The 27,927-nt window shown below is 33.2% G+C and overlaps 10 protein-coding genes and 2 pseudogenes across 12 annotated transcripts, besides 5 other annotated features; 3 read left to right on the plus strand and 9 right to left on the minus strand.

The window, feature by feature from the left end:
- Positions 1-9,985: part of a mobile genetic element that runs on past the window's edge.
- Positions 672-1,476, minus strand: TVAGG3_0863250 (annotated as a pseudogene). The gene has a single exon. A coding segment is annotated over exon 1 (805 nt).
- Positions 3,074-4,015, minus strand: TVAGG3_0863260 (organellar and viral DNA polymerase type B; the record flags this gene model as incomplete). The annotated part of the gene is made up of 1 exon (XM_051249774.1): positions 3,074-4,015. The coding sequence occupies one exon, from the start codon at positions 4,013-4,015 to the stop codon at positions 3,074-3,076; it is 942 nt and encodes a 313-aa protein (XP_051085249.1).
- Positions 5,083-5,418, minus strand: TVAGG3_0863270 (uncharacterized protein; the record flags this gene model as incomplete). Its single annotated transcript, XM_051249775.1, has 1 exon — positions 5,083-5,418. The coding sequence occupies one exon, from the start codon at positions 5,416-5,418 to the stop codon at positions 5,083-5,085; it is 336 nt and encodes a 111-aa protein (XP_051085250.1).
- Positions 5,583-5,786, minus strand: TVAGG3_0863280 (uncharacterized protein; the record flags this gene model as incomplete). Its single annotated transcript, XM_051249776.1, has 1 exon — positions 5,583-5,786. The coding sequence occupies one exon, from the start codon at positions 5,784-5,786 to the stop codon at positions 5,583-5,585; it is 204 nt and encodes a 67-aa protein (XP_051085251.1).
- Positions 7,573-8,157, minus strand: TVAGG3_0863290 (annotated as a pseudogene). Its single transcript has one exon. A coding segment is annotated over exon 1 (585 nt).
- TVAGG3_0863300 (uncharacterized protein) lies at positions 9,219-9,554 on the plus strand (the record flags this gene model as incomplete). Its single annotated transcript, XM_051249777.1, has 1 exon — positions 9,219-9,554. The coding sequence occupies one exon, from the start codon at positions 9,219-9,221 to the stop codon at positions 9,552-9,554; it is 336 nt and encodes a 111-aa protein (XP_051085252.1).
- Positions 9,986-11,810: 1,825 nt separating the features above from the next.
- TVAGG3_0863310 (serine threonine-protein phosphatase family) lies at positions 11,811-12,053 on the minus strand (the record flags this gene model as incomplete). The annotated part of the gene is made up of 1 exon (XM_051249778.1): positions 11,811-12,053. One exon carries the CDS (start codon positions 12,051-12,053, stop codon positions 11,811-11,813), a length of 243 nt encoding a protein of 80 aa, XP_051085253.1.
- A 110-nt stretch (positions 12,054-12,163) lies between these two features.
- On the minus strand, positions 12,164-12,433 carry TVAGG3_0863320 (uncharacterized protein; the record flags this gene model as incomplete). The annotated part of the gene is made up of 1 exon (XM_051249779.1): positions 12,164-12,433. A coding segment is annotated over one exon (270 nt), but the record flags the coding sequence as incomplete, so codon positions are not given.
- Positions 12,434-13,656: 1,223 nt separating this feature from the next.
- Positions 13,657-15,073: a mobile genetic element.
- On the plus strand, positions 14,411-15,073 carry TVAGG3_0863340 (MULE transposase domain-containing protein; the record flags this gene model as incomplete). The annotated part of the gene is made up of 1 exon (XM_001302106.2): positions 14,411-15,073. One exon carries the CDS (start codon positions 14,411-14,413, stop codon positions 15,071-15,073), a length of 663 nt encoding a protein of 220 aa, XP_001302107.2.
- An 862-nt stretch (positions 15,074-15,935) lies between these two features.
- Positions 15,936-15,958: a mobile genetic element.
- Positions 15,959-16,741: 783 nt separating this feature from the next.
- Positions 16,742-16,915, minus strand: TVAGG3_0863360 (30s ribosomal protein S14; the record flags this gene model as incomplete). The annotated part of the gene is made up of 1 exon (XM_001302107.1): positions 16,742-16,915. The coding sequence occupies one exon, from the start codon at positions 16,913-16,915 to the stop codon at positions 16,742-16,744; it is 174 nt and encodes a 57-aa protein (XP_001302108.1).
- A 993-nt stretch (positions 16,916-17,908) lies between these two features.
- Positions 17,909-19,461: a mobile genetic element.
- A 1,213-nt stretch (positions 19,462-20,674) lies between these two features.
- Positions 20,675-22,241: a mobile genetic element.
- A 34-nt stretch (positions 22,242-22,275) lies between these two features.
- Positions 22,276-24,356, plus strand: TVAGG3_0863390 (GTPase activator protein; the record flags this gene model as incomplete). Its single annotated transcript, XM_001302108.1, has 1 exon — positions 22,302-24,173. The coding sequence occupies one exon, from the start codon at positions 22,302-22,304 to the stop codon at positions 24,171-24,173; it is 1,872 nt and encodes a 623-aa protein (XP_001302109.1).
- Positions 24,357-24,643: 287 nt separating this feature from the next.
- On the minus strand, positions 24,644-27,865 carry TVAGG3_0863400 (protein kinase protein; the record flags this gene model as incomplete). The annotated part of the gene is made up of 1 exon (XM_001302109.1): positions 24,734-27,820. One exon carries the CDS (start codon positions 27,818-27,820, stop codon positions 24,734-24,736), a length of 3,087 nt encoding a protein of 1,028 aa, XP_001302110.1.
- Between the last annotated feature and the right edge of the window lie 62 nt (positions 27,866-27,927).

Below are 27,927 nucleotides of genomic sequence, written 5' to 3' on the forward strand. Positions count from 1 at the left end.
CTGACATTATACTTTTCCCCGGATTGTCCGAAGACGATTTCATGGAACTTATGAAAGAGTCCATGGCAGGTAAGTTTGACAGACATGAACTATGGGAGAAGTATAAAGTCATACAAGACCCTCATACTTCTTTCAGAATTCATATCTACGCAAACAAAGTTCAAATTGTAAAAAGTCAAGCTTGAAAAATGTAAGTGTTTAGTCTTAGTAAGTCTGTTGTGGTGCTGGGTCTGTCGGTTCTTCTGGCTTTGGAAGGCATTCAGGAAGAGGAACGTCAGTCATCCGTTTGTGTCCTGTCGGAAGGAAAAATTTTTCCTGTCGGATGGAAGAGTTCTTCCTGTCGGAAGGAAAATTTTTTCCTGTCGAATGGAAAATTTTTTCCTGTCGGATGGAAAAATTTTTTCTGAAGTTCGACCAAAAAGTTCTCAATTTTCGAAAATTTGAATGGTTTACGGACGGACAACTGGAAAAATTTTTCCTGTCGGATGGAAAAATTTTTCCTGTCGGATGGAAGAGTTCTTCCTGTCGGAAGGAAAATTTTTTCCAGTTGTCGGGAAAATTTTTTCCTGTCGGATGGAAGGACTCGGAATGTCAGAAGGATTTGACGAGGCAATTTACCTAATTGAGCTACTTGAGCCATCTGAAGTCAAGCGTAAAAATAAAGAGTGCATCTACCCTACTTGTTTGAAGTTGTCAAAATACTCTGTTATTTTTTCCTTTAACAATGGCAAATCTTCTTTGAAGGTAAGTATTGTACAACCTTTCATATCATAGTGTATTTGAGGTAACGTATCTTGAACTATTTGTTTCACATCTTCATTTGGGGTCATTGAAATCGGTAAGTTTTCGCGATAGAACCAATTTTCTGTCAGATTTGTAAATCTTAGCAAGGTCGTAAAAGCTTTTGTTGTTTCTTCTGACTAAATGCAACATAACCATATCTTTATCTTCTTCATTTTCCATCTCTTCAGTATAAATCATATACTTATAGTTCTTTTCCTTTCCTTTTGGTACCGAACGTGGTATTCTTTTCTGAATGCTTTTGTCTTTTGCTTCAAGCTTGTTTTCCATCTCTTCACGTTCTTGTCTATGAATTTCGTCAAGAAGTCTGTAAATATACCAAGCATAACGAGGCGAAGCCCACATTGCAACAGCATTTACAAGAAGTCTATGTACATACCAACCTCTCAAACCATTTGGCAAATTTTTACGATTTTCATGAGTTTTAGGCGACCCCGAAAAAAGTCGGTCTCGCTGTGCTTCGCTCAAAAGTTCTTGTGTGCTTTGGTTTTTGAACCAATCGTCTGTATGTTTGGTATCTGGAGCAAAACATGCTGTCAAAATACTTTGCATCTGGTACATATCGTCTTTGACCGAACGAATGAGACGGAGTTGTTTGTTAAACTGAACCCACTCATATTCTTCATTTATAGCTTCATGGACTATAACTGTTGTTGTGTTCTCTGTTGTTGACATATCTGTCTTTATATTCCGGATAAAAAAAATATTTTATAAAAAATTAGCGTTATTTTTACATTATGACACGAAGTGAAGATTTGCACTTCGTCAAATTTTATAAAAAATTAGCGTTATTTTTACATTATGGCACGAAGTGAAGATTTGCACTTCGTCAAATTTTATAAAAAATAAACGCTTTACATGTATTTTTCAGCAACTTCGTCAAATAATTTTATAGCTTTATCTATCTCATCTACTTCAAACGTTTCTTTACCTTTTATGGGAGCACCATACATTTTCTCAAACTTTTCAAGTAGTTCTGTTTCTGCAGCTCTCATATCATTAACGAACACAACCTTGACTCTATTGACTGTAGAGTCATATCTTAGAGTTATATTATATGTCCTTCCTATCTTATATCTCTTTGTATTGAAGTCCTTCGGTTTCTGAACGATGTAAAGTAAGCCTTCACTGCAACGTTCCGTATCGAATGAACCATATGTTATGAAGTTATATCCAACAACTGGGTCTAACCATACAAAACTATTGGTATAAGACTTTGTCTATAAGATATGCTGCAGTTCCATAGAATCTTACGATATCATAAGCTCAGGATTTCTTGTCAAAATTTTCTGAGTAGAAGCAATTCTAACCCAGTCCTTTGTTTTCTTTCCAGATGGAAATATAATGTCTGACAAAGAATATTTGTTGTATTTCTTTGAGTATCTTACGTTTAAATCACCTATTCTAACCAATTTGGTGTCATTGTCTATCTTTCTAACTGTTTCAAACTCAATGTTTGTCATATATGTCTTTACATACAAAATAAAAAAATAAATAAAAATAAAACTAACTTTATTTTTTCTATCTTAAGGAAATTCATGAATTTCATAGAGTTTTGGCGACTGGGTTTTTTTACTTACTCGCTGTTCTTCTCTCGGTTTTCCGAGGGAAGCAATCTTATGCCATTTTTTGACGAAGTGAAGATTTACACTTCGTCAAAAAAATCCCTGAAATCAAGAATTTTGTTGCTGAATTCAGCAAAAATAATGTTTAGGGTAGAAGGTTAGATCTAACCTGTTTTCTAACCTGTTTTCTAACCTCTTGAATTTTCATGATTTCATCGTACATGTTTTGTCAAGACTTCTTCGTACATGTTTTGTCAAGACTTCTTCGTAAATGTTTTGTCAAACATGAACGTATATGTTTTGTCAAGACTTCTTCGTATATGTTTTGTCAAGACTTCTTCGTAAATGTTTTGTCAAACATGAACGTATATGTTTTGTCAAACATGAACGTAAATGTTTTGTCAAACATGAACGTAAATGTTTTGTCGAAACTTCATCGTAATGAGCGTAAATGACCCAAAAATAATGTTTAGGGTAGAAGGTTAGATCTAACCTCATTTCTACCCTCTTTTTTCACCTCTTGAATTTTCATGACTTCTTCGTAAATGTTTTGTCAAGACTTCTTCGTACATGTTTTGTCAAAACTTCTTCGTAAATGTTTTGTCAAGACTTCTTCATCGTAATGAGCGTAAATCAGACAAAAATAATGTTTAGGGTAGAAGGTTAGATCTAACCTGTTTTCTAACCTCTTTTCTACCCCAGTTATTTTATAAGCGTTTTACATGGTAAACGTTATGAATTTGTGAGACTCTAAACAGTTTCGTAGCTTCTATTTCTTCTTTTAGTACATCGAATGTTTTAACGATACCGAAAGTTTCTTTATACTTCTTCTTGACGTCAGATAGAAGGAAATCTTCTGCTGTTGGATAGTTTTTGTTCAGAAATTCTAACATGTCCATTTTATTTTCTACCGGCTTCTCTGCTTCTTTCTTTAAGTCTGCATAGTCGTTTCTCATTCTTTCTATCTCTTTGACGGAGTAGTTATATCTCCTCATTGCTGCTTTACATTTAGAACATTGCGGGTTCATTTTTGCGTTATATTCTGAAACCTTACCTGCTAGAACAACTAAGGCGTCAATGGTTTTCTTTAACTCAAAAGCTGCTGGTTTTATCTGTTCATTCCATACCTTACCTCTTCTATCTTTATCTCTTATTTCCCAAACACATTCTGCAACTAACGAAACAAAGTTGTCGTAGGTCTTAAATTCTTCAGATTTATATATGTCAGAAACATTCTTATATACCATATCGCAATCTTTGTCCATAACTTTATGGTTGCAATGAAAACCAAGGAATTCATAATTTACCTTTCGTATGAACTTCTTTATTTCTACTGAGTCAGTTGGTTTCACTTCAATTTCGTCGAATTCAGGAATAGTGAGTTTTTGTTGTTGGATTTCAGGTAGTTTGGGTAAATGGTCAATAATGTCCTGCATTTCATAAAGATATTCTTCATTTGTTTCATCTTTCGCACTACAGTCTAAATTACTTGTTAAAAGTTCCTGCTTTATCTTCTGGATTTTTGTTTCGAAAGTATATGAAGAAGGAATGAAGCTTTTCATTTCTACTAACATTGACGTTGGATTCATGACTAACGAGTTTGGTGCTGTAGTTGTTTGTATTGCTGTTGTGCCGATTGTTGAAATCATATCTTTTATACAAAATAAAAAAAATAAATAAAATAAAACTAACTTTATTTTTTATTTCGGGAAAATTCAAGAGGGTAGAAATGAGGGTAGAAATGAGGTTAGATCTAACCTTCTACCCGACATTCTCGTCAAATACAAAAAATGACACTTTTTCATTATATAACTGTTATTTTTGACGAAGTGAAGACTAACACTTCGTCAAAAAAATCCCTGAAATCATATCTAACATACAAAAAAATGAAGAATAACTTTCACTTTTTCATTATATAACTGTTATTTTTGACGAAGTGAAGATTGACACTTCGTCAAAAAAATCCCTGAAATCATATCTTTTATACAAAAAAATGAAGAATAAATAAAATAAAACTAACTTTATTTTTTATTTCGGGAAAATTCAAGAGGGTAGAAAAGAGGTGAGAAAACAGGTTAGATCTAACCTTCTACCCTAAACATTATTTTTTGGTGTAAATTTCCTAAACTGACTGACTGACTGACTGACTGACGGCACAAAGTGGCATAACGAAAACATTAATATATAAAATTCATGAAAATTCAAGAGGTTAGAAATGAGGTTAGAAAACGTGTTAGATCTCACCTCTTCACCTAAATTATATTTTTGGTGTAAATTTCCTAAACTGACTGACTGACTGACTGACTGACGGCACAAAGTGGCATAACGAAAACATTAATATATAAAATTCATGAAAATTCAAGAGGGTAGAAATGAGGGTAGAAAAGAGGTTAGATCTAACCATCTACCCTAAACATTATTTTTACTGAATTCAGCAACAAAATGAACGAGGTCAGGATGTATGCAAATACCTTTGAATTCATTCATAACACCCTTTGTAAGCTCATAAAATGCTTGTTTTGAGGTCGAGCCACTTTTGGCTCCACCGTATTCTTTCAACCAAAACTCAAGAATTTCCTGCATGAATTTTGTATAAAAAGCAACCGTCTGAATTCCGGCGGTTGCTATATTCTTCACAAAACATTTACGTTTAGTTTACGAAGAAGTCATGACAAAGTTATGAGGGTGAGAAAACAGGTGAAAAAAGAGGTTAGATCTAACCATCTACCCTAAACATTATTTTTTGGTCCGGGAACAACTTTCTCTCAATTGGAGCTGTAGCATACTCTTTGCGTAAGCGGTTCAGACCTTCTTCGAACTCTTGGTCTCTCTTCGATTTGGATTGAGATTGGAATTGCTGGAACATCCAAGGGTTGGGGCAGTAAGGCATAGGCTGAGGAGGGTAGTTCGGGAAGCCTTGTGGTGGGTAGTAACCTTGAGGTGGAAATTGGTAGTAATTTGGTGGAGGGACTTGCTGGAACTGAGGTGCAGGGGCTGGTTCTTTAGGTTCTTCTGGTTTGGGAATGGACTGGGTTGGTGGGACGTCGGACATTCGTTTGTGGCTTAACCGTCGGACCACAACGATAAAAATCTCTGCTACTAGCAGTACTTTTACTGACAGTAGCAGTACTTTTACTGACAGTAGCAGTACTTTTACTGACAGTAGCAGTACTTTTTCTGACAGTAGCAGTACTTTTACTGACAGTAGCAGTACTTTTACTGACAGTAGCAGTACTTTATCGTCGAAAACCCTCTCAAATTTTCCTTTTTACTGACAGTAGCAGTACTTTTACTGACAGTAGCAGTACTTTTACTGACAGTAGCAGTACTTTTACTGACAGTAGCAGTACTTTTACTGACAGTAGCAGTACTTTTTCTGACAGTAGCAGTACTTTTTCTGACAGTAGCAATGGACAACATCGAGCCATTAGATGAGGCAGTTTACCTAATTGAAATTAACGAGCTTGTTAAAGACTACTTGCGCAAGGTCATGAAGCCCAAGGTCAAGTTCACCACTATTTCTGGAAGGGCTGCCTTGAATCTCGAGATTTCGACTGGAATTCCAATTCAAATACCAGACGGGACAGCCTACGATGGCATAAAGGACGCCAAAAGAGAAGCTCTTGTTAAGTTCCTAAACAAACGTCCTTGGATACTACTTCCAAACAGAGAGAGTCCAATTCCACGAATTATACAAATTCTCAAGGGTCTCCTTCACTTCTCGGGTCAGCCGTTCTACATAACCTGTGAAGGCGACATTCAACCAGTTCAGTAAACCTTAACGTTTAACTTCACTTTTTTATGTTTTTTGTGAAAGTGTCAAAAATAAATTGTTTTCATGAGTTTTCTACGATGTTAGAAAAGTGGTTAGAAAACGTGTTAGATCTAACATGCTAACATAAACATTATTTTTCAATACTTTTTCAGCACTTTTCCGTAGTTATATATGAAAGACAATTCGAGATAAAAGTCATAGTACAATGGAATAATATGTTGCACACCATTTGTTGTGAACCAAACTTGAAAGTCAGAGAAACTGTTACTAGGTGGTTCGTAGAATTTAGAAGCAAAGTCATAAAGTCCTTACCAATACATAGAAAACTATTGTTGCTTGAACTGAAACTTGCATGACACATAACATTTTGAGGTCAAACACGTTTCTATAAACTGTCAAATCTGCTGGTGGAAGTATAAATTAAATGGACCATCTGGTGGTAATGGTTCGTTCTGGTTTAGTAACCGAAGAAATTGTGCCCAAGAACGTTTGTCTACTTTCCAAAATAAAAACTCTGTATCTCTTGGAGGGTTAATTTCAATCTTTTGAAATGAAACGGTGGAGTTCATCTTGTCATATTCTAGTTTCAGATAGTATGTTCCATTTAGTAAAGAGTCGTATTTTTTCTTGAAATTCCCAATAATATTTGTTCATTTGAGTTTGAAAGTCATTTAGAGTTTTCTCAAGACTTTCGTCTGAACGAACTGTAAAGATTCTCATTTCATCAAATTTGTCTATTAGACCATCAGAACCTTTATACTGCCCATGAAAATATACTGCGAACATAAATGCGTTAGTTCTATTTGAAAACAAAACTCTTCTAAATCCTATTGCCTTTGCATCTGAAGGACTTTGAAGCCAACGAATTGGATAGTCAAACCTGTATGCTCGGGATGAAATTTCTTCTTCATCTGAAATAGTCCTACCAGCATTTGTAAAGATATAGTCTAACGGTTTTGTATCTGCTACTTTTGTTCTTTGTTTTTCAACCTGAAGCATTTAATATATGTAAAAATATATTGTTTTAAAATGGTAATGCCATTTCATATTTCTCATCTAACAAACAAGTTTCCCAACGGTCTTCTCCAACAAACTCAGCGTACATTTCAAATAAAATTAAAAAAATGTCACTTTTTAAAAAATAAATTTTTTATTTCATGCAATGTTTAACACATCGAAAGGCATGTTCATAAGACGTTCTTCTTCTAACCTCTCTAGTCTGTTTGGATAATTTGCACGTGCTGTTTCCAAATCCATTTCGTAGCGAAGACCAGACAATTTGTCATAGACTTTTATGGGTCTTCCCTTCCTATATTTAAACTTCTTCGAAACTCTCCAACCATATCTTTGTAACTCTGCTTTTATTCTAGCAGATTTTCTATCCATTCTATATGGGGGCATTTTTATAAAAATAAAAAAATATTTTTTTCTTTACTTTACATAACGCCTGCTGCCATAAGTCTTTGACGCCAACCCATACCAGCTAATGAAGGTTGACTTGGTTTAGTTTCCAAACTAAACTTTGGTTTTGGTTTATCTTCAGTTTTTGGTTTTTCTTCTTCTATCGGTTTTTTCGTCACTTTTCGGTTCCTCTGACTTTACTTCACTTGCAGGAACAGTTGTGTCGTCAACATCTTCATAAATATCATATGCCATTTGTTTTTGTTTTCCTTTCAACTTTTTGTGTTTGTTGTAAAGTTTAGAATATTTCGACTCTAAGTCAATGAGATGTTCTATAATGAACTGTTGGTCAGTGAAGTAAACTTTTCCATCTGTTGTCTCGAAAGCTCCTTCAGACTTCAATATTTTATTTGTGAGAGTCTGTTTCTTTTTTGAGATACTAGCCGTTCCATTTTTATGAAAAGTGACTTTGTAGTTAGGGTTTGTATTTCCAGACCTGGCACTTTCTATTATTGAATTTTTCTCTTCATCTGTAAGTTCTTTGACGGGTTTTGACAATGGTTCTGAACTTTTTGTTTGTGGTGTCAAATCTACCGTTTCAACTTCTTCGGTCATTTCATCTCAGTAAAAAACTTTACATTCCCCACGTTTGAGGCGGTTGAGGTTGGTTATTGTTTACCCACTGTTGTGCATGGTTATATCCTCTGTTAAAGAATCTTTCACCTTGGTCCATATAGTGTCCTGCTTGGTTATAGTAGTCATTTGCTTTGTTATAATAGTTTCCTGCTTGTCTTCCTACATTGTCCATCCATCCTTGAACTTTTCCTCTTGTTTCAGGATTTGGAATAAGATTTGTTGCATCTCGTGCTACATCCCAACCTTTCTGTACAGTTTGTATAATAGGTTGTGCTTTCTCTTTCAGTATACCTAATGTACTCAAAATCTTCTTTCCAATTCCAAATGCACCTCTGGCTATTGTTCCACTGCGGGTAAAAATCTGGATGCAACTCCTGCTAATGCGCCAAATAAACCCATTTCTTATAGGGTAAAAATGACGAATCCAAACAAGGACCCCTATGTTTCTAAAGCGACAAAGAAAGCACTCATGATAAAAATCTTTAGTTCAACACCAAATGCTTGGTTTATGGATATCTTGGAAAACATTCCGAGAGTTAGAACAGATGGACCTCCATACTGGTTAATATTTGTTGGTCAAAAACACAAGATACTGTGGAAGCCATACCATTATGGTCCAAAAATATTTTAGATGTGAAAACTGCTTTGACAATATTCGTTGACAAATACCATCCAACAAAACTGACATCTGACTGTGAAAGTTCTTTCAAATCAGATGATATTAAAAACTATCTGCGTTCAAAAATGTAAACCAATATTTCATTGTCGACCAAAACCATTCTGCTCTTGGTGTCATTGACGGATGTATAAAAATGTTAAGAGACTTAAACGCAACCACAAGGTGGTGAAGCAAATGAAATGTCATATGACGACAAATATAGACACTTCTCCATGGCAAAGATGAGACCAGTTTTAAATATTTACAATAACCGTAAACAAAAAGGTTTGGGAAACCACTCCCCGAAGAAATGAAAAACAACCCTGACTTAGAGAAAGACTATATATTTAATAATTTAGTCAAAAGAGACAAACAAGAAAGAATGCCGGGCTTCAAACTTCAGAAAGGTGACAAAGTAAAAATAGAAATACCTAAACGCGACCCATATGAAAATACTATTGACTATGACAACAATGGGAACTCGACAGGTACTCACATTCGTGTTCGTAAAAATAGAAGAAAGTATACAAGAGAATATTATGAAGTTTTAGGCAAACATGGCAAAATGTACACACTGCAAGCAGAAGATAAAACTACTATTGCCAGACCTCGTTTCAAACTTGTCAAAGTTCAAGGTGGTATACTTTCAAAGACAGTTCCTAACAAATATAAGACAACTCCTGACGAATATGCTAAAGAAGTTGAAAATGACGACTAAGCAATTCTATACCATGCGTAAACTGTCATGTAAGGTGGCATGTATTCTTTACTTTGTCCCGTTGTTTGCGTATATCCTGAAACGTGATGTGTATGGTTTCCATCTCCCTGAGTGTTACCCCAGAAACAATTTATAGCAAACTGAACGTTGTCTTTAACATCATATCCTTTACCTTTTGTCATTGCTGACCAATCCCAAAATTTATGCTTATGCCAACCTGCTTGAGATGTACTTAAATCTATGTAGTGACTGTGTGCAGGTAAATTTTCACCTGAAATCGTTTTACTTCCACCTGTTTCCTTTGAAGAGTTTGCACAATACAAAAACCTGTCGACTATTTGAGTCCAAGTTCCAAAACCCAGAACTGTTTCTGGTCTGGTAGAGTTCATTGACGTATAAATAGAGCCTATAGGATATAATGTTTGAAGTATTTCTGTCTTTAATGTTTGAAGCTCTGTTTTGTCTGCTTTCTTATCTAACATTGCGGGTAGTTCATGTGCTTCAAAGTTTCTGGCATGACTTTCAATGTTCCTGCAACTGTTATCTAAACTGTTTAGTGTATCTTTTACGCTTGTACTCGGATTTTCTAATGGTGCACTTGAACCAAGGTCAAAGTTCAATATTATGTCGTCTGCTGTAAAAGTTGTAAAACTTGTATGTGTATGAGTCTTATTTGCTTCTTCTCTAACTCATCGTTAACATAAGTTTTATCTGCTTTAAGGTCTAAACATCCTGAAACCCATCCTGTATCAGCTTTAGTTTTTTAAAATCTTCGATGTCCATTCATGATACCATTCAGCCCTTTCTTTAATTTCATTATCTTTTTCATCCACATATTCCTTATCTGCTTTCTTCTCTAACTTACTAGCCACATATTCCTTATCCGCTTTCTTTTCAAGGCTAACGTTTAAGTCTGTTATTTCAGATATAGAATGTATATGAGTCTTTTTTAGAATATTCGTTTTCAAGCTCTTGTCACTTCACTTGACATTTTATTGTCAACATATGTTTTGTCTGCTAGTTCAGGATGAGTATGTTCTTTTGTTGCATAGCATTGTTAGCTCTTTCTTCTTCTTTTGCTATTGCATCATCGTCTACATATTCTTTGTCAGCTTTGTTGTCAACATCTGCTTTCAAAAGAAGTTCATTTATAGGTTTCTCGTTTAAAGTTCCTTTTGTTGGATTTATACAGACAGTATGGTTCTTATTGTCTTGAAACAGAAACTCATCTGTCATTGGGTTTAATGTCAGTTTTAAGTTTCCTTCTTTCAATGACTCAGATATCTTAGAATAGTTTGAAAAGTTTGTTGTGTTCTTATTTAGAGCTTGCATAATGAGTTGTCGGTTGTGTTGTATTTCTCTCATGGAAGCAATATCTTTCGACATTTTTATTCTAGATAAAATATGCTTTCAATAGAAAAAGAAAATTCAAGAGTTGCTACAACTAAACCATTAGATGAACTTTTTACTAATGTCGGTCAAAAGTTTGACTTAGATACTATAAAGCATGAAGGCTATCGTTTTGACTACCCATTAAGATGGTTAAGAGACCCATCTGTCACAAAAGCTATTGGCTTTCGTAGAATAAAGTTTGTGTCTGTAGAAGATAAAAGTTTTCCATTTATTGTAAGGTTTCATATAGATTATATATCTGAAGGGAAACGAAAAATGTGGGAAGAAATTGAGCTAATACAAGTTGACCTTTCATCTTCTCTACAGACTGCGTTAAAAAATATAGAAGATAAAATAAATTCATGTTATGCAAAATATGCTGATGAATATGCAAATACCGAGAGCACACTTTATGTGAGAATTGTATATGACAAACAAAATTCACAAGTGTCATTTCAAATCTACGAAGACAATCCAAAGAAAGACGAACAAATATATACAGAATTCACTGCAATGTCATGGTATTATTTGCAAAGAATGTTAAATCAGAAAGTCGAACTTCCTTTAGCAAATATCTACAGTCGATATGCAAGAGATGAACCATATTTATTTAAAGATGTTTTCGACCAAGATGCTATTATTGTTCATGCTTCATTTTCTGGCGCCCAAAACTCTTTCTTATGCTTGGCAAATGACTTTTACGAAAAACCTACAAAGTTATACGAACCACCAAGTGGAAGTATTTCAGACTTTCAAGTATGGTTTACTACAGATGGAAGAAAAGAATAATTCCATTATACCATGCGTTTTACTTAGAACTTAGTTTCATATACAACTACTATCGAACGATAAAAATATAATTTTTTAATACGGTTGAGGTGTTGGATTTGGTTGCCAACTAGACTGTGGTGCAGGTTCAGGCTGTTGTATAACAGGAGCTTGTTCTTCTGGTTCAGGGTCTTTAGGTATAATACCAACGAACTGACCTACTCTTTTACCAATATTTTTGACACCGTTCCAAATTCCTTTTCCGACAGATTTTATTCCATTCCATATACCTCTTCCAACTCTTCTGAAGAAGTTTCCAATACTACTGAAGAAACCCATTTTACTAGTAGTAAAAATCTAATGTCCGCCTAGTCTCTTACGTTTCCTGTTGAGTTCCATAGCATTCTTTAACTGGAGCTCATACATTCTGTTTCTCCTCTGGTAAAAACATATTCTGGGTCAACTCCTGTGTTTGCGTCATCTGCATAAAGTTGTTTATATCCCACTTCAGGGTTTGTATAAAACTCTTTCCATCTCATATTTGCATACCATGGTGGCAAACCTAACGCAGCGTCATTTGACATGGCAGTTTGCATTTGTACATCTGTTGGCACTTGACCATAGTTTGCCATTGCAGTTTGTATTCTAACTTCATTTGGAATATTCTCTGGGTTTGGTTGTCCAGGTTGCTGTGCATTCGCTAAGTTCTGTGCGTCCATTTAATATTAGATAAAAATATCTCTTACGAGTACATATACTGAACATTTGCAGGCATTGGTTCATCTTCATATTCTCTGTACTTTTCTGCCACGTCAAATAAATAAATGACACAATGGAAAAACCTAAAACAAGTAGTCCTATTTCAAACCACATTTACTTACTAATAAAATTTCTTTATTGTGACACTTTCTCCGGTTTATAGGACCTCTCTCATATTCTATCTTGTCATATCTAAACTCATAGTCATGTATGTCCTCTAACCATCTCATAACGGTTTCCAAACCACTTTTATCGGATGTAAAGTAAAAGCATGGATGGTTATGTATAACGTCTAAAGTTTCTAAAGAGTCTCTCAAAGTCCAGTCTACTTGGTATTGAAAATCCCATGTGTTATAGAACGGCGGGTCCACTATAAAGAAAACATTTTCCTTGTCTTTATATTTTTCATACAACTCTGTCCAACGACATCTCACAAACTCTATACCCTCAATATATTTTTCTATGTCCTCTTTGAAAACATTTGTATAGTTAAGATATAAAACTTTTGACATAAGTGTTTCAATGTCATGAACTCTTATAGAACCACTATATAATAGTCTAGCAGATATACTATCCCAGTCTATATATTCTGCTTTTTTCAAAACCTCTCTCACAATATTTTTCTTATCTAATGGTATACGTTCCATCTTACCTATAGGTATCTTTTCTTTTAACTCTTTCAATATATTGTTTGTGTCTGGAATATGTTTGAGACGGTTCATATAGTTGTCGAAGTCATTGCATATAATCTTTGAGTCTGGGAATATTGTATGACATAAATGGGATATATAGAAACTTCCACCGAACAAATCTACAAATGTTAGACCATTCGGTAGTTTCTTAAGTTCTCTCAATATAATATCTTTACATCTACTCTTATTTCCAAAGAACGGTAACGGTGGTTTTGTAAAATTCATTTATATATAATAATAAAAATGTTTTTACCCGAAAAGTGACAGAAAAGTGACAAAGCATGAAAACATATATAATTTGTGAAAAGCGACACATTATATAATGTTTTCGACCCAGAAGAAGGCTTCTTCCCAGAAGCAATGGAGGAAGAAGAAGAGTCCTCCGAATTCACACCAGAAGACTAACAATTTTCCGAATAAAAACTTCATTTATACTAAACATCTTCGGGGCTAGAGGGCACGAAGTGCCTGGAAGCCCCACTTACCTGACCTTATGGATCTTTGTAAATTTGGAGTTAAACAAGAAATACAAGCACAGTATGGATATGGTGAACGTGTCAGGAAAGAAAGATCTCAGATTTCATTCCACTGCAAATATCCAAAATGTCCTGCACATTTTAATGTTACAATCTTGGATCAAAATAAATACAAACTAATCAAAATAGTTGAAGAACATGATCATTCCGCCCCAAATGACAAAAGTCAATATTCGTCTGTCTTTTATCGCAAATATTTAGAACATTACTTCCAAACAGATGACAATCAAAGAGCGATAGCACAGCTAAATGCATTCAAAGATCTTGAAATTCCTCTTACAGGTCCGTCCATTCCAGAGATGTACGCTCAAAAACCACGTGCAATCAAACGATTTGCAGAGAGAATACATACTCTTCAAACTAGATATTCTCCTGACGATGTTGTGTCATTGCAAATCTTTGTTCAGACAGTACAAGAAGAATCTCCAGATGATCTCATTGCATTTGAAGTCTCAGACAATAATATGTGTTTCTATTACGCGCCTTTTGAAGGCAAAGCTTATGCGCATAGTATCAAGACATTTCATATAGACAGCACCTATAAATTGTTGCGATCAAACATTCCATTGTATGCATTTACTGGCAAAATCAAAGATTTTCACATTTCCCTTTTTTATATTTCTTTTGTCAACCAGACACTTATCAAAACATTCAAGTTTGCGTGTGCGCCTATCTCAGATGGGTAACAATTGAGCCAGAATACATTAGCATGGACTGTGCTCCACAGATAGCTCAAGCAATAGAAGAAAGCATTCCACAAGCTCAAATACTTTGGTGCGGAGTACATGTTCTTCGTGCAATTCTTCGCAAATCAAATAAGTTTTCTTCTCAAGAAAAATTTGAACAATTCTATAATTTGATGAAGGATTTAGTCTTCAAATTAGATGCAGAACATGAGGAAGAAGCAAATGCTGCCTATGATCAAGTTCTGGAGTTGCTCGACACAGATCCAACAGCATCTCAATACTTTAACAGACAATGGCGTTACAACATATCAAGATGGATTGCTCGTGACAGGCGTGAAGGCGACGCAACTAACAATATTGCCGAAGCTCATTTTAGAACACTCAAACATGACTATTTTCCTGATCGAAAAAATCTCAGAATTGATGATGTTATTATAGAAATTTATACAAAAGTGATACCATCTTTCGTTATCAAACTCAAAATTGATCAAAATCCAGCAGATGACCGTGTCATTAGGATCATGGAAAAAGCAACTAACGCAGAAATTGATGTAAAAAGACAAAGAAAAATCGAGAGTATTTCAATGCTCAATAGATTGCTCAATGCTGTTAGTGATGACTCAATAGATCCCACTAAAATATATCCTACCTTGAAAGTATTATTACAAAGAACTCATTTTATTTAATTTTGATTTTAATTTTAGATTAAATTATTAAATTTTAATTCTTTATTTTTTAGGATTGTTAGCTTTGTAAGATTGCTTTCTCACAAGAGAAAACAAGTATAAGGTTTAAGCTGTATGTATTAAAGTTATAAATATTTGATTTTAAAAAAAATCAAGATTTTAAACTTTAAAGGTATTAATTATGATTATCTTTCTTTAGCTTTACATGCTGTATGCTACTTTTGGAAACTGCTCTATTGTATTAGAATGTTTTTAAATTTTGCACCTAAAAATGCGTAATATTAAAAATTAAGGTATTAATTATGATTATCTTTCTTTAGCTTTACATGCTGTATGCTACTTTTGTCTTTGAGACATTCCATGATTTAAGTTAAGAAGCTTTTAAAAAAATGCAAAAAAAAAGTAATAAGATAAAAAATTTTAGTATCGATAATCTGAAATATATTGTTTACTTAAGCCGCGAGCGAAGCGAGCGGCTTAGTTTCGTAATTTCATACAATCTTTTTTCGAATCTGTTCTTTTCTTAAGCCGCGAGCGAAGCGAGTGGCTTAGTTTCGTAATTTCCTACAATTATTTTTCGAATCTGTTCTTTTCTTAAGCCGCGAGCGAAGCGAGTGGCTTAGTTTCGTAATTTCATACAATTATTTTTCGAATTTGTTCTTTTTGTCAACCGCGAGCGAAGCGAGTGGCTTTTTATTTTTTAAAATTTTTTTTTCTTTCTTACTTTTTTTTCCTTACTTACAAATTTGATAGTAACTTACCAAATCTCTCTATCATATAATAATAAATTAATCCATTTTTGTTTCAAATCTGGCACTTTACATTTCTGACATGTAAACCTGTCACTTTTCACTTCACCTCGCTGGGCAAGTTTGTGCCCCCCTCAATAATTCTCTAGTAACTTTTCTTCAAACCCTAACCATTATATTATATGTATAATGGAGAATAATTGCAAAGAAAGATAGCCGAATTTACTGGGTAGTTCTTGTGATGCGAAATAATTGCAAATTAACACCTAGTTTTAACAGCATCAATCTCTTTTTGCTCTCATTTAAATGCATTCGCACACTTTAATTTTGAAATATAAGAGTTTTGGAAATTATCAAATTTATCTGCTCAAATACTATAGATCTTCATAAGTGTTAATAGAATCATTAGCCTTACATATAGTGTTTAATATAATGATGCACATTATACTGGGATTCATTCCTTATTCATCTAGTTATTATAAGATTTACAACCCCATGAAAATTTAAAATTTTGTCAAAAATAGTGAATGTACCTTTGAATCCACACTAGAATATATTTAAATCAACTTTTAAAAAAGTTCGAATCCTGCGCATCTCACTTTTTAAATTTTCGAAAAGGAAAATTATATTCTCCTAAAATGAAAACAATTTTCCGAATTGACATCCTTAGTTATACTTTTTAAAATACGTTTTAAATCATAAATCATTTATTTGAACAATTTTATGATTTTTATAAAAAAAATTAAATAGCCTATATCGAGTTTTTATATAAAGATATGTGCTTTTTATAACTAAATGATGAAAATATTATTATTATCATTAAAAAATTCTTAATAATCAAATTAATTTTGATATTTTTTGTATAAAAATGTATTGTAAATTTAGTAAAAAGTAAAGGCGAGTAATATTTTATAAAGCTTTAGTCGTATTTCTTGAAGCCAAGAAGCTCAGCGCGTTCACGGAAGCATCTACGGCAAATGTTAAGGCGATACTGGCGGATAACACCACGGCGCTTGCCGCAGATACGGCAGGAGCGCTCGACGGAGCCCTTAGCGTTATCACGTGGGTGTTTTGGAACAAAGTCAACAGGCATTAAAAAACAAAGGGTAAGAACTCAGCCAAACCGTTTTGGAGTAGAACATTGGCTATAGATTTTGATGATGGAGAAAGCAATAAAAAATAAAGAAAAACTTGATTATAAATGAATTAATGGCCTATCATCAATCTAAAATATCAAAATCAAAATTTTTATAAATGAATTCATTTTTCGAAGGTATTTCGTAGATGATCTGCTTCCATTTCATATCTAGCCTCTTGATATGTGGAGATCGTATTCGAAACATACCATCAGATACAAAAATTTGATTTTAGGCGATTTATTTAAAGATATGTTTGCAATTTCAAGTTCAAAAGGGGTATAAATCTAGGCAATGATTTGACAAGTACAACAGCAACTCGAAAACATTCAAGACCCTGATATTTGTCAGTTTAAGAAGAAATCTGAGCAACTATGAGTAGGCCTCAAATATGTGAGTGAGGTCTCTATTCAATTTTAGTTGATAATTGAATATTCAAAATTATTCAAATGAAATGATATTCAATTTCTTGGATTGTTCCTATACATATAAATTGATAATTGATATGTGTTGTAACAAACTATAAAATTTGCTATTTTGAGATAAAATTCGTATAAATTTTTTGTTCACTCGTTTCGGTGAAGTGAAATAAAAAACTTGTTATTGAAAATTATATAGTATTTTTATATGAGTATGATTATCACTAAGGATGTCAATTTGGAAGAAAAGTGAGAAAATTCCTAAAATGCTAAAAATGAATTTTCCAAACGTATTTTTTTATCTCATTTTTTTGATTTTGAAAAAAATTTGGAGAGAAGATCTCTTCGTTTTTGAATTTTATCACGATGGTTTTAAAGTATATTAGACACATGTATTGATATTACTATTTTTGTATATTTTGAGAGAAAATCCCCAAAAAGTAAGAAAATCTAAGACGGTTTGAGAAAATATATAAACTATTGAAAATTTGAATTAAACTTCTAATTTGGAAAAAAGAAATTTGGAAAGAAAAAGGTACATTCACTAGGCGATAACAGTAAAATGGGATGAAATAGGATAAATAGCATCCCTATATAGTGCCTATATTTATACGGGCCAAAAAATTTGGCTAGAGATTTGGCGAGTCAGAAAACTTAGAAAATTGAGAGGGATTTTTATTTTTGAATTTTTTTTGGAAAGTTAAAATTGCGATTAAAAATCGATTTCCAGGAGAACTAAGCATCTCATCATATATTTAAATCGATAAAATATTAAATAATAGTTGAATAGTATACAACGTGAAATTATGGCTGAATCGACAGAAAAAATGAACATATTTGACATTTTGAAAATTCATACGTTAGATGGTGACAGACTCATAAACTATACTTTAGCTAAGATTGATATATGGTTTCAACAACACATGGTTAAAATCGTAAAAATATTTTAGATTTCAAAAAGATATATATGGTAATATAATGGAACAGAGTCAACAAATAGCATGTTAAATATGTTATAATTAACTTTTTATTAGATCTAATAGTAGATATCGAATGGTTTCCAGCTTTATGGTTAATTATTTTCTTTTCGAGCTTCTCTTTAACTGTTGTATTAAGGTTGTAAATTTTTGATGCTAGAAACTATGGAATCTTCTTTGCTGCTGCATTTTTCTTGAGAGTTCTTGCAATTTCGAATAGATCTGCGCATTGTATGAAATGGAGGCTTTAAAATATCTTGAAAACAGAATAGGAATGCTTACTTGTAAAGTCAGAGAGTTTCAAAATTGAGAGCAAGATTATCATCATAACTTTCGATTTTGCTGCGAAAAAGGAAGACAAGTAATTAACAAATCATTTACTGTTGTTCATCAAAAGAAGAAAACTTTGATAACAACTAATGATGATAAAATCAAGCTATCTTTTAATATTTTAAATTGATAAGACATTCAAAATATTTGAATGGTTTAAAATATTTTCTTTTAATTTCTATATAGATATTATCATGATTATATAATAAAATTTAAATTTTTATTCAAAAAGGCAATATTTCAAACTTTTAATTTCAAAAATCTTAATTCTGCAATAAGTGTATTTAATTGTAGCAAATTTAATGATCCTTCGTCATGCTTAGTTTGGAACCCATAAATTAATGATTTCTTCAAGTAAAATTCTGCATTATTTCAAAAGTCAATTCTCTAGTAACTTTTCTTCAAACCCTAACCATTATATTATATGTATAATGGAGAATAATGCAAAGAAAATAGCCGAATTTACTGGGTAGTTCTTGTGATGCGAAATAATTGCAAATTAACACCTAGTTTTAACAGCATCAATCTCTTTTTGCTCTCATTTAAATGCATTCGCACACTTTAATTTTGAAATATAAGAGTTTTGGAAATTATCAAATTTATCTGCTCAAATACTATAGATCTTCATAAGTGTTAATAGAATCATTAGCCTTACATATAGTGTTTAATATAATGATGCACATTATACTGGGATTCATTCCTTATTCATCTAGTTATTATAAGATTTACAACCCCATGAAAATTTAAAATTTTGTCAAAAATAGTGAATGTGCCTTTATGCTGATTAAAATAATGTGATAATAAGGATGTCAATTCGGAAAATTGTTTTCATTTTAGGAGAATATAATTTTCCTTTTCGAAAATTTAAAAAATGTGACGCGCAGGACTCGAACTTTTTTAAAAGTTGATTTAAATATATTCTAGTGTGATTTCTAAGGATAATATCATATTTAAAATAAGAATATACTAGTTTGGGTGGTATAATTTTTTCGATAAATTTGAGAGCTTGTACGTTTAGGGCATCAAAAGTGTCAATTCGCTCAGCGAAAGCTGAGCTAGCTTCGTTCTCGAAAGAATAGGGAAGGAGTGAAAGAGAGTGATACAGATGTTGACACATTCATATCATTTCAACAAATTTTGATCAAATTGAAATGCAATGAAATTCAATTCACTTCATATCCTTCAGTCAGTACATTGACATCCTTCTACATCACAATGATAACTCGTATATCAATAGTTCTACAACTAACTCAGAAAAAACAAGATTTTTCCTTCCAGCTTACAGCTTTTAAAAAGTTTCGATGATAAAAATCACTCTACTCTTGTTTATCGATATGTTGTGATAGTAGGTAAACGTATTCTTATCGATATTAATAAAAATATTTTTACCAAAATCTGAACCAATTACAGAGTTAATCATAAAGTTTATGATAACTGTAATTACTTCATCTTTGTTTTATATTTGAATAAACAATTTAATTTAATTTGCATAATTTTTTTTAGTTGAAAGACAGGAAATTTAGTTGAGTTTGTATTATTTTTATCGTTCAATTCATTGTATATGTGAGTGATCCAGATATTTAAGATATTTAGAAAAAATTTATTAATTTGATTAACAAATTTTAATCAAAATAGCAAAAATCTATTTGATATCTGTAAGCAAATAATAATTTCTATTTCAACCAAAATCACTTATTTTCATCTAAACGTATAAAATTGTCAATTTTATGAGAATAAATTTAAAATTTCATGAAATATAAAGGAGAGTAATATTTTTCAATTTTCTTTTTTTCTTTCTCTCAAATATTTTCTATTGGGAATTTTCTTGTTATCAAAAAATAATTTTAATATTTGTTTATTTCATTACATACAATAAAATTTTAAAAACTCTATTTCTTCACAAGAAAATTTTTTTCCTTGATATGAAGAAACATTTTGTTCTCCATTTGATGCAGAGTCTAAATCTCGATTTTTGAATTTTCTTCTTTCCAAAGGTATATTCACTATTTTTGACAAAATTTTAAATTTTCATGGGGTTGTAAATCTTATAATAACTAGATGAATAAGGAATGAATCCCAGTATAATGTGCATCATTATATTAAACACTATATGTAAGGCTAATGATTCTATTAACACTTATGAAGATCTATAGTATTTGAGCAGATAAATTTGATAATTTCCAAAACTCTTATATTTCAAAATTAAAGTGTGCGAATGCATTTAAATGAGAGCAAAAAGAGATTGATGCTGTTAAAACTAGGTGTTAATTTGCAATTATTTCGCATCACAAGAACTACCCAGTAAATTCGGCTATCTTTCTTTGCAATTATTCTCCATTATACATATAATATAATGGTTAGGGTTTGAAGAAAAGTTACTAGAGAATTATTGACTTTTGAAATAATGCAGAATTTTACTTGAAGAAATCATTAATTTATGGGTTCCAAATTGCTAAGCATGACGAAGGATCATTAAATTTGCTACAATTAAATACACTTATTGCAGAATTAAGATTTTTGAAATTAAAAGTTTGAAATATTGCCTTTTTGAATAAAAATTTAAATTTTATTATATAATCATGATAATATCTTATAGAAATTAAAAGAAAATATTTTAAACCATTCAAATATTTTGAATGTCTTATCAATTTAAAATATTAAAAGATAGCTTGATTTTATCATCATTAGTTGTTATCAAAGTTTTCTTCTTTTGATGAACAACAGTAAATGATTTGTTAATTACTTGTCTTCCTTTTTCGCAGCAAAATCGAAAGTTATGATGATAATCTTGCTCTCAATTTTGAAACTCTCTGATTTACAAGTAAGCATTCCTATTCTGTTTTCAAGATATTTTAAAGCCTCCATTTCATACAATGCGCAGATCTATTCGAAATTGCAAGAACTCTCAAGAAAAATGCAGCAGCAAAGAAGATTCCATAGTTTCTAGCATCAAAAATTTACAACCTTAATACAACAGTTAAAGAGAAGCTCGAAAAGAAAATAATTAACCATAAAGCTGGAAACCATTCGATATCTACTATTAGATCTAATAAAAAGTTAATTATAACATATTTAACATGCTATTTGTTGACTCTGTTCCATTATATTACCATATATATCTTTTTGAAATCTAAAATATTTTTACGATTTTAACCATGTGTTGTTGAAACCATATATCAATCTTAGCTAAAGTATAGTTTATGAGTCTGTCACCATCTAACGTATGAATTTTCAAAAATGTCAAATATGTTCATTTTTTCTGTCGATTCAGCCATAATTTCACGTTGTTATACTATTCAACTATTATTTAATATTTTTATCGATTTAAATATATGATGAGATGCTTAGTTCTCCTGGAAATCGATTTTTAATCGCAATTTTAACTTTCCAAAAAAAATTCAAAAATAAAAATCCCTCTCAATTTTCTAAGTTTTCTGACTCGCCAAATCTCTAGCCAAATTTTTTTGGCCCGTATAAATATTGTTAGGCACTATATAGGGATGCTATTTATCCTATTTCATCCCATTTTACTGTTATCGCCTAGTGAATGTACCTTTATCAGCATTTCCAATCTATTTAAATTTGAATAGGTCAATGTCAAAAAAAATTAATAAATAATGAATACAATGAAAGGCATAGATTTAGATGAAGTATTTCCTTTTATTGATCCAAATCCCGCTTTTGAAGCCGATATTCTTAAAAGAGCTAAAATCCAGTTAGATTCTGCTAAAACATTTGGTGCAATTTCAGATTTAATGGCAAGTTTAGCTCGGCACTTCTCGGCAATTCAAAATGAATTAGCCCAACTCGTTAAAAGTCTCAGTATCCTTAATGTTGAAGATCCATACACAAGCTTACTCGAAAACTTCAGTCAAATGTTCAACATTTGGGGTCGCCAGTTCGTTTCCCAATCAAATCTTTCATTGCAAATCATCAGAACAGTTGTTCTTCCAAACATCGAAAAACTAAACACAGATTATCAAGAACAAATAAATCATTACGGTAGAAGTGCGGAAAATCTCGGTGTCTTTGAGAAGAAGAACAAAGCAGAAGATGCTTCATCTGCTGAGACTGCTTTTATTAAAGCAGCTATCTCCAGATCTGGACATTTGTATTCTTTACATAATCAAGTTACGTTAGCTGAGAAAACCAGCTCAAGAGCAGTTTCCTTAGCAATTGCTCAATTTATCACGCTTACAGCCAACTTAATGAGCCAATATATCACAGAAAATCGCAATACAATCTTATTTACTCAGAATTCCGTCTTCGAAATGCAATCAGCCGTTAAGCTCCTACTCCTTCAGCGCATCGGATCCGATCCTGATAACAACCCAGCAACAACTGCTTCATCGACTTATTGGGATATGCGTTTCTCAGCAAACTCTCCAACGGTTGAAGATCTTACAAAGCCTGCCGGATCCGTCTGGGTCAAAGAGGCTCATCCGATTCGCTCATCTGTTTGGACAAGGAAGTATTTGACGTTCGAAGATTCATTGCTTGTTGCACATAAGATTTCGGATGATGACCAAGACAAACAATGGCTACTCCCTCTTGTTACAGTTACACCACTCGATAAAACCCGTCGTTTCGCTTTTAAGATCCAATCTCCTCAAGAACTCATCGAAATACAAGCTCTTTCTAAACTGGATATGGAAGAATGGCTTACGGTCTTTACAAACCATAACTTCAAAGTACTCGGACAAGAAGAGAACAAAGCATCTAAGAAATGTTGCGATTGCGGAGCTTCTGATGCCACATGGATCTCTCTTAACTGGGCCTGTGACCTCTGCCTTAAATGTTCCGGCAGCCATCGTCACATGTCAACGACGAATTCGAAGATCAGATCTATTACATTGGATAAACTCTCTCCTATGGTCGTAGACATGATGACAGAATTGGAGGGAGACTGTAACAGGCTCTTGCTCGCGAAGACTCCAAAGGATAAAATCAATTCCAGATCAGAAGACACCGTAAGAGACCAATACATCACTCGCAAGTACGTAAACTTCGAATGGGCTTCATCTGAACCTGTTCCAGACCCATTCACCACAATTTTGAATCATAATATTCACGCTCTTTTCCACGCCGCTCATTTTGGAAAAATCGATGAACTCGACCAAGGAATAACACCTCTACATGCTGCATGTTCGATCGGCGATAAGAATGCCGTTTGTCTTTTGACTTATTGCGTTCAATCAATGAACGTAAGGGATCCAAGAGGCTGGACGCCGCTTTGTTATGCAGTATTCTTCCAACACGTAGAGATTATTCAGTTCTTGCTCGCAAACGGCGCGGATGCAAAGGATGTCGGTATAAATCTGTACCAACTCGCCATAGCAACAAAGAATATGAAGGTCGCAAGAATGATTCTCATCGTTGCCAACCCATTGAGAAACGATGAGAACGTTTTCCAGCCAATTACCCTCAAATACGCTCCTCCAGGAACTCCTGAAAACTACAAGTTGATACTCAAGCCTACTACAACTTGAATTTTATAACTGTTGTTTTTATTTTTTATTTTTTTGCTTAGATTTTTCTCTCAGAGTATTTTTCTTCATCCTTTTTGAATTTGATATATCGTAAAAATATATATTCGGTTATATATTCAATTTCATTCATCTTTTTTTGTTTTATTTCAACCAGAAAAATAAATACCAAGCTTCTTAAACTGAATATACATATATTATTAGATTCATATAAAGAGCTTAACTTATGGGCTCTAGGTTCATAGTTTATTCTTCAAAATGAATTTCATCGAAAAATTGATTTAGCTGTTTGATTTTATAATGAATCATATACAAGAACATTTTATATATGATGTATCTTATGTTTTGTTTAACTTTGCCAACATTTTTTAATAAAATATTCTATATCATGTGATACCCATCAAAATCCCTTAAGATATATATTTTAGGTTTTGATAATAAATATATGCAAGAGCAAATATGGTTGAATTTACAAACAAAATCTCATATTTAAAACATACAATAAAAATCATAGTTAATAAATAAAAATACATATCTATAAATAAATACAACATATATAAAGATCATTCTATCTGAAGAACGCCTGATTTCAAGATCTCAAAGATCTCTTTGACGCTCTTCTTTTGCTGTGGGTCGTTGACTTTGGATAAAGCGCTCACTATGTTAAGTTTGAGGCAGAGGTTCTGTTGAGATTCGTATTTAAGGAGGCATTTGATGATTTTCAAGCAAGGATCCAAACAAAGGCCGTCTGAGATTAATTGGAGCATGTGTTTCGTCAGATCTTCATATGCTGGTGAATCATGCTCGTTTATAAACCTCATAAGCGTTGGAACTACAAATGCTATGAAATCTTCTTGTTTTGTTGAGCAGATCGCATTAATAATGTGTTGCAGACAGCCAACATCAATAAGTTTTTGAGTAAAAGCTGGATTTGGAGGAAGAAATACAATAACCCAGCAAACAGAAAGGAAACTATCGGTATTTGAGGCCAGAACAACAGAGTGAAGGTAAGAAAAGATCTTAGGATGAGTGAAATAAGCGTTTCTGAGCTTGTCATCCTTGAAAAATAATAAAACTAACCTCATTAGCATAGAAGAGCCATTATCATCATCGCAGGATAAAATCCTATCGATGAACTTTGGCTGTAGGAATGTCAGTTTGCGTTCTGGATCGATTGCGAATGCGCATAACAACAATGCAGCATGTTCCACTCTTCTTTCGATAACGCAAGACAAAAGGCTCATAATTAGACCATCCAATATCTCTCCTCTTACCTGCATTGCAAACATCCTGGTGAAATTCAACGCTGTCTCAATTAATTCATCGATTTCTTTGGAACTTTCACGTCCGCTTAGCACAATGTGGTGATTTAAGAGCGCTGGTGTTAATAAACCAGGTGATAATTTTCTTACAAACAAAATTTGATAGGCGGCGGTTATGTTCTCAATTATTTCTGATTGAACGTAAACTTTGAATACTTCATCAGTAATTGCATCTCTTTGGATATTTACAACGGTCCTGACGACCAAATGCCCGCCAGGAATATTTGCAAAATCGAGAATGTTGCCTATGAAGAACTGTTCGCAAGCTTGGATGACTGCATGAGAAGGAGAAAGCGAATGAGCCTTGCAAAGTAAAGTTATTGCTTGGAGACTGACTTGTTTGTTCTTAGAAAGTGATACAAGAGCTGTTACAATGTCAGTTGTAATAACTTTCGAGAAGAAATTAAAAACATACAAGAAAACATCGAGAGTTTCTGGTTTTACGAACAAGTTTAAGTCATGAACTTGCTCTATCAATGCCAAAATCTCTTGGTTTTTCGCTAATGTCAGTGCTAATTCCTTTGCTCTTGGTAATATCGAAGGAGGAGCACGCAGAAGCAAAACTAACACGCGTTGCCATACAGCAATAGTAAATATCGCCGGATCATCAACATTACCTAAGATATACGAGATAGCAGTACTAATCTGATTGGCATTTCCATCTGCCAAGGTTGCAAAGTTATTATTTAGCAACTGCCTGGCTTCTATCTGGGAGTTTATGTCATGCGATGGCTCGGAAACCGGAGATAATGATCCCACGAAGCTCCGATGTTTTGGTTTCGGAGCAGAAGCGTAAGAAATTACAGGGAACGGACTTCTATGCTGGGAAATAAATGTTTGAAAGACTCCTACATCTACACCATCGAAACAACCGTTATTTGTACAAAGATATTTTAATATATCAGCAAATGGCGGTCTTTCCTTCGGATCTCTATCCCAGCAATTCTCTATGAGGTGCTTGAGCAGAGGATTCGTGTCTGGTGGTATATCTGGCCTTCTATTGAACATAGAAACCGTACAAACGATTTGAGGAGGAATTAAACCTTCAAACGGGGATTGTTTGGTCACAAGCTCCCAAAGAAGGATACCGTATGAATAAACATCTATTTTCTCATCGTATTTCTCTGCTTTCATGAATTCTGGAGCCATATAATTCGCAGTTCCTCCTTGGCCGGTAAAAGTGCGAATTGTATTCTTGTTTCTGCAAGAACCGAAGTCGCAGATAACAGGATAGTAGTTGTCGTCTAATAAAACATTCTGTGATTTTAAATCTCGATGAATTATTCCTTTTTCATGCAGGTAATTCATGCCTAATGCGATTCCGTATGCAATAATGGCTATTTGCGTTTGGGTTAAATTGTCTGATTCGTTTTCTGGCCTCAATGCAGAGTATAATGAGCCGTTTGGCATGTATTTAGTGACAACGCAGTATGGTTCTGTTTTCGTATAGCCTACGAATTGAAGAAGGAATGGGTTTCGTAGAGAAGCAAGTGTATTTACTTCGGACATATATGATTGTTCGACTTTGTCTTTATCATCGCGCGGTCTGATTTTCTTTATAGCTACTGTAAGATTTTCTGGAATATATTTTCCTATCCAGACTTCAGCGAAGCCTCCAGAACCAATTATTTTATCGCATTTCAAATCGTCGTATGATATTATAAATTTTGTAATGTCAACAGGTTCCTGGTTCACATGGGATGAAGGCGGAGTTAAATCGCTAAAATCGTCTTCTTTCTTTTTAAATTGCTTTCTGAAGTCTTCTTTTGTTCGATTTATTTCATCGGTAGATTTCCTCCTAGTTAATTCATTTTTTCCTGTCTTGCCTTTAGGACTTGCGTGATAATTTTTGTACAACATATTAAAGTCTCCATTGTTATTATTATATTGCTCGCTGCTAACTAGTGCACTAGGTCCTATAGGTAATGGCAGGTTTATGTTATGTCTACCAGGTGTCCTTCCACTATTTTCTTTTATCATAACATTTTCTGACGAATATTTTCTGTTAGAAACTGCAAATTGATCGCTTTGATAGCCAGGTTCATTCGAACGTACGGATAATCTTGTCATAGCTGAATTTAAATTGTTTTGGGTTTTTATAAGATTGTCTGTTGTTTCACGCAGTTGGGATTGAATATTTGCGATCTCTTCTTGAATTTTAATGACTGATGTTTTGGAATCAATCGCTTGTCGAAGTCGAGAATTTGTAGAATCTAAGTTGTCTTGAAGCTCTTCCATTCGAGCCTGAAGACACTCGATTTGTTTCTTCATTTCTTCTATCTGGAGAAGGTCTCCGTTAGTTTGGCTTCCTTGCGAATATCCACTCATTCAGAGACCGTTTGTAGATTGAGTTAGAATTTAAATTTTATTCGGGAAATATAATCTTCTTATAATAACATTTATGATTTTTAAATTAAAACCATGTCTTGAATTCG

The sequence above is a fragment of the Trichomonas vaginalis genome, chromosome VI, assembly GCF_026262505.1.
Source record: "Trichomonas vaginalis G3 chromosome VI, whole genome shotgun sequence".
Classification (NCBI taxonomy): Eukaryota; Parabasalia; order Trichomonadida; family Trichomonadidae; genus Trichomonas; species Trichomonas vaginalis.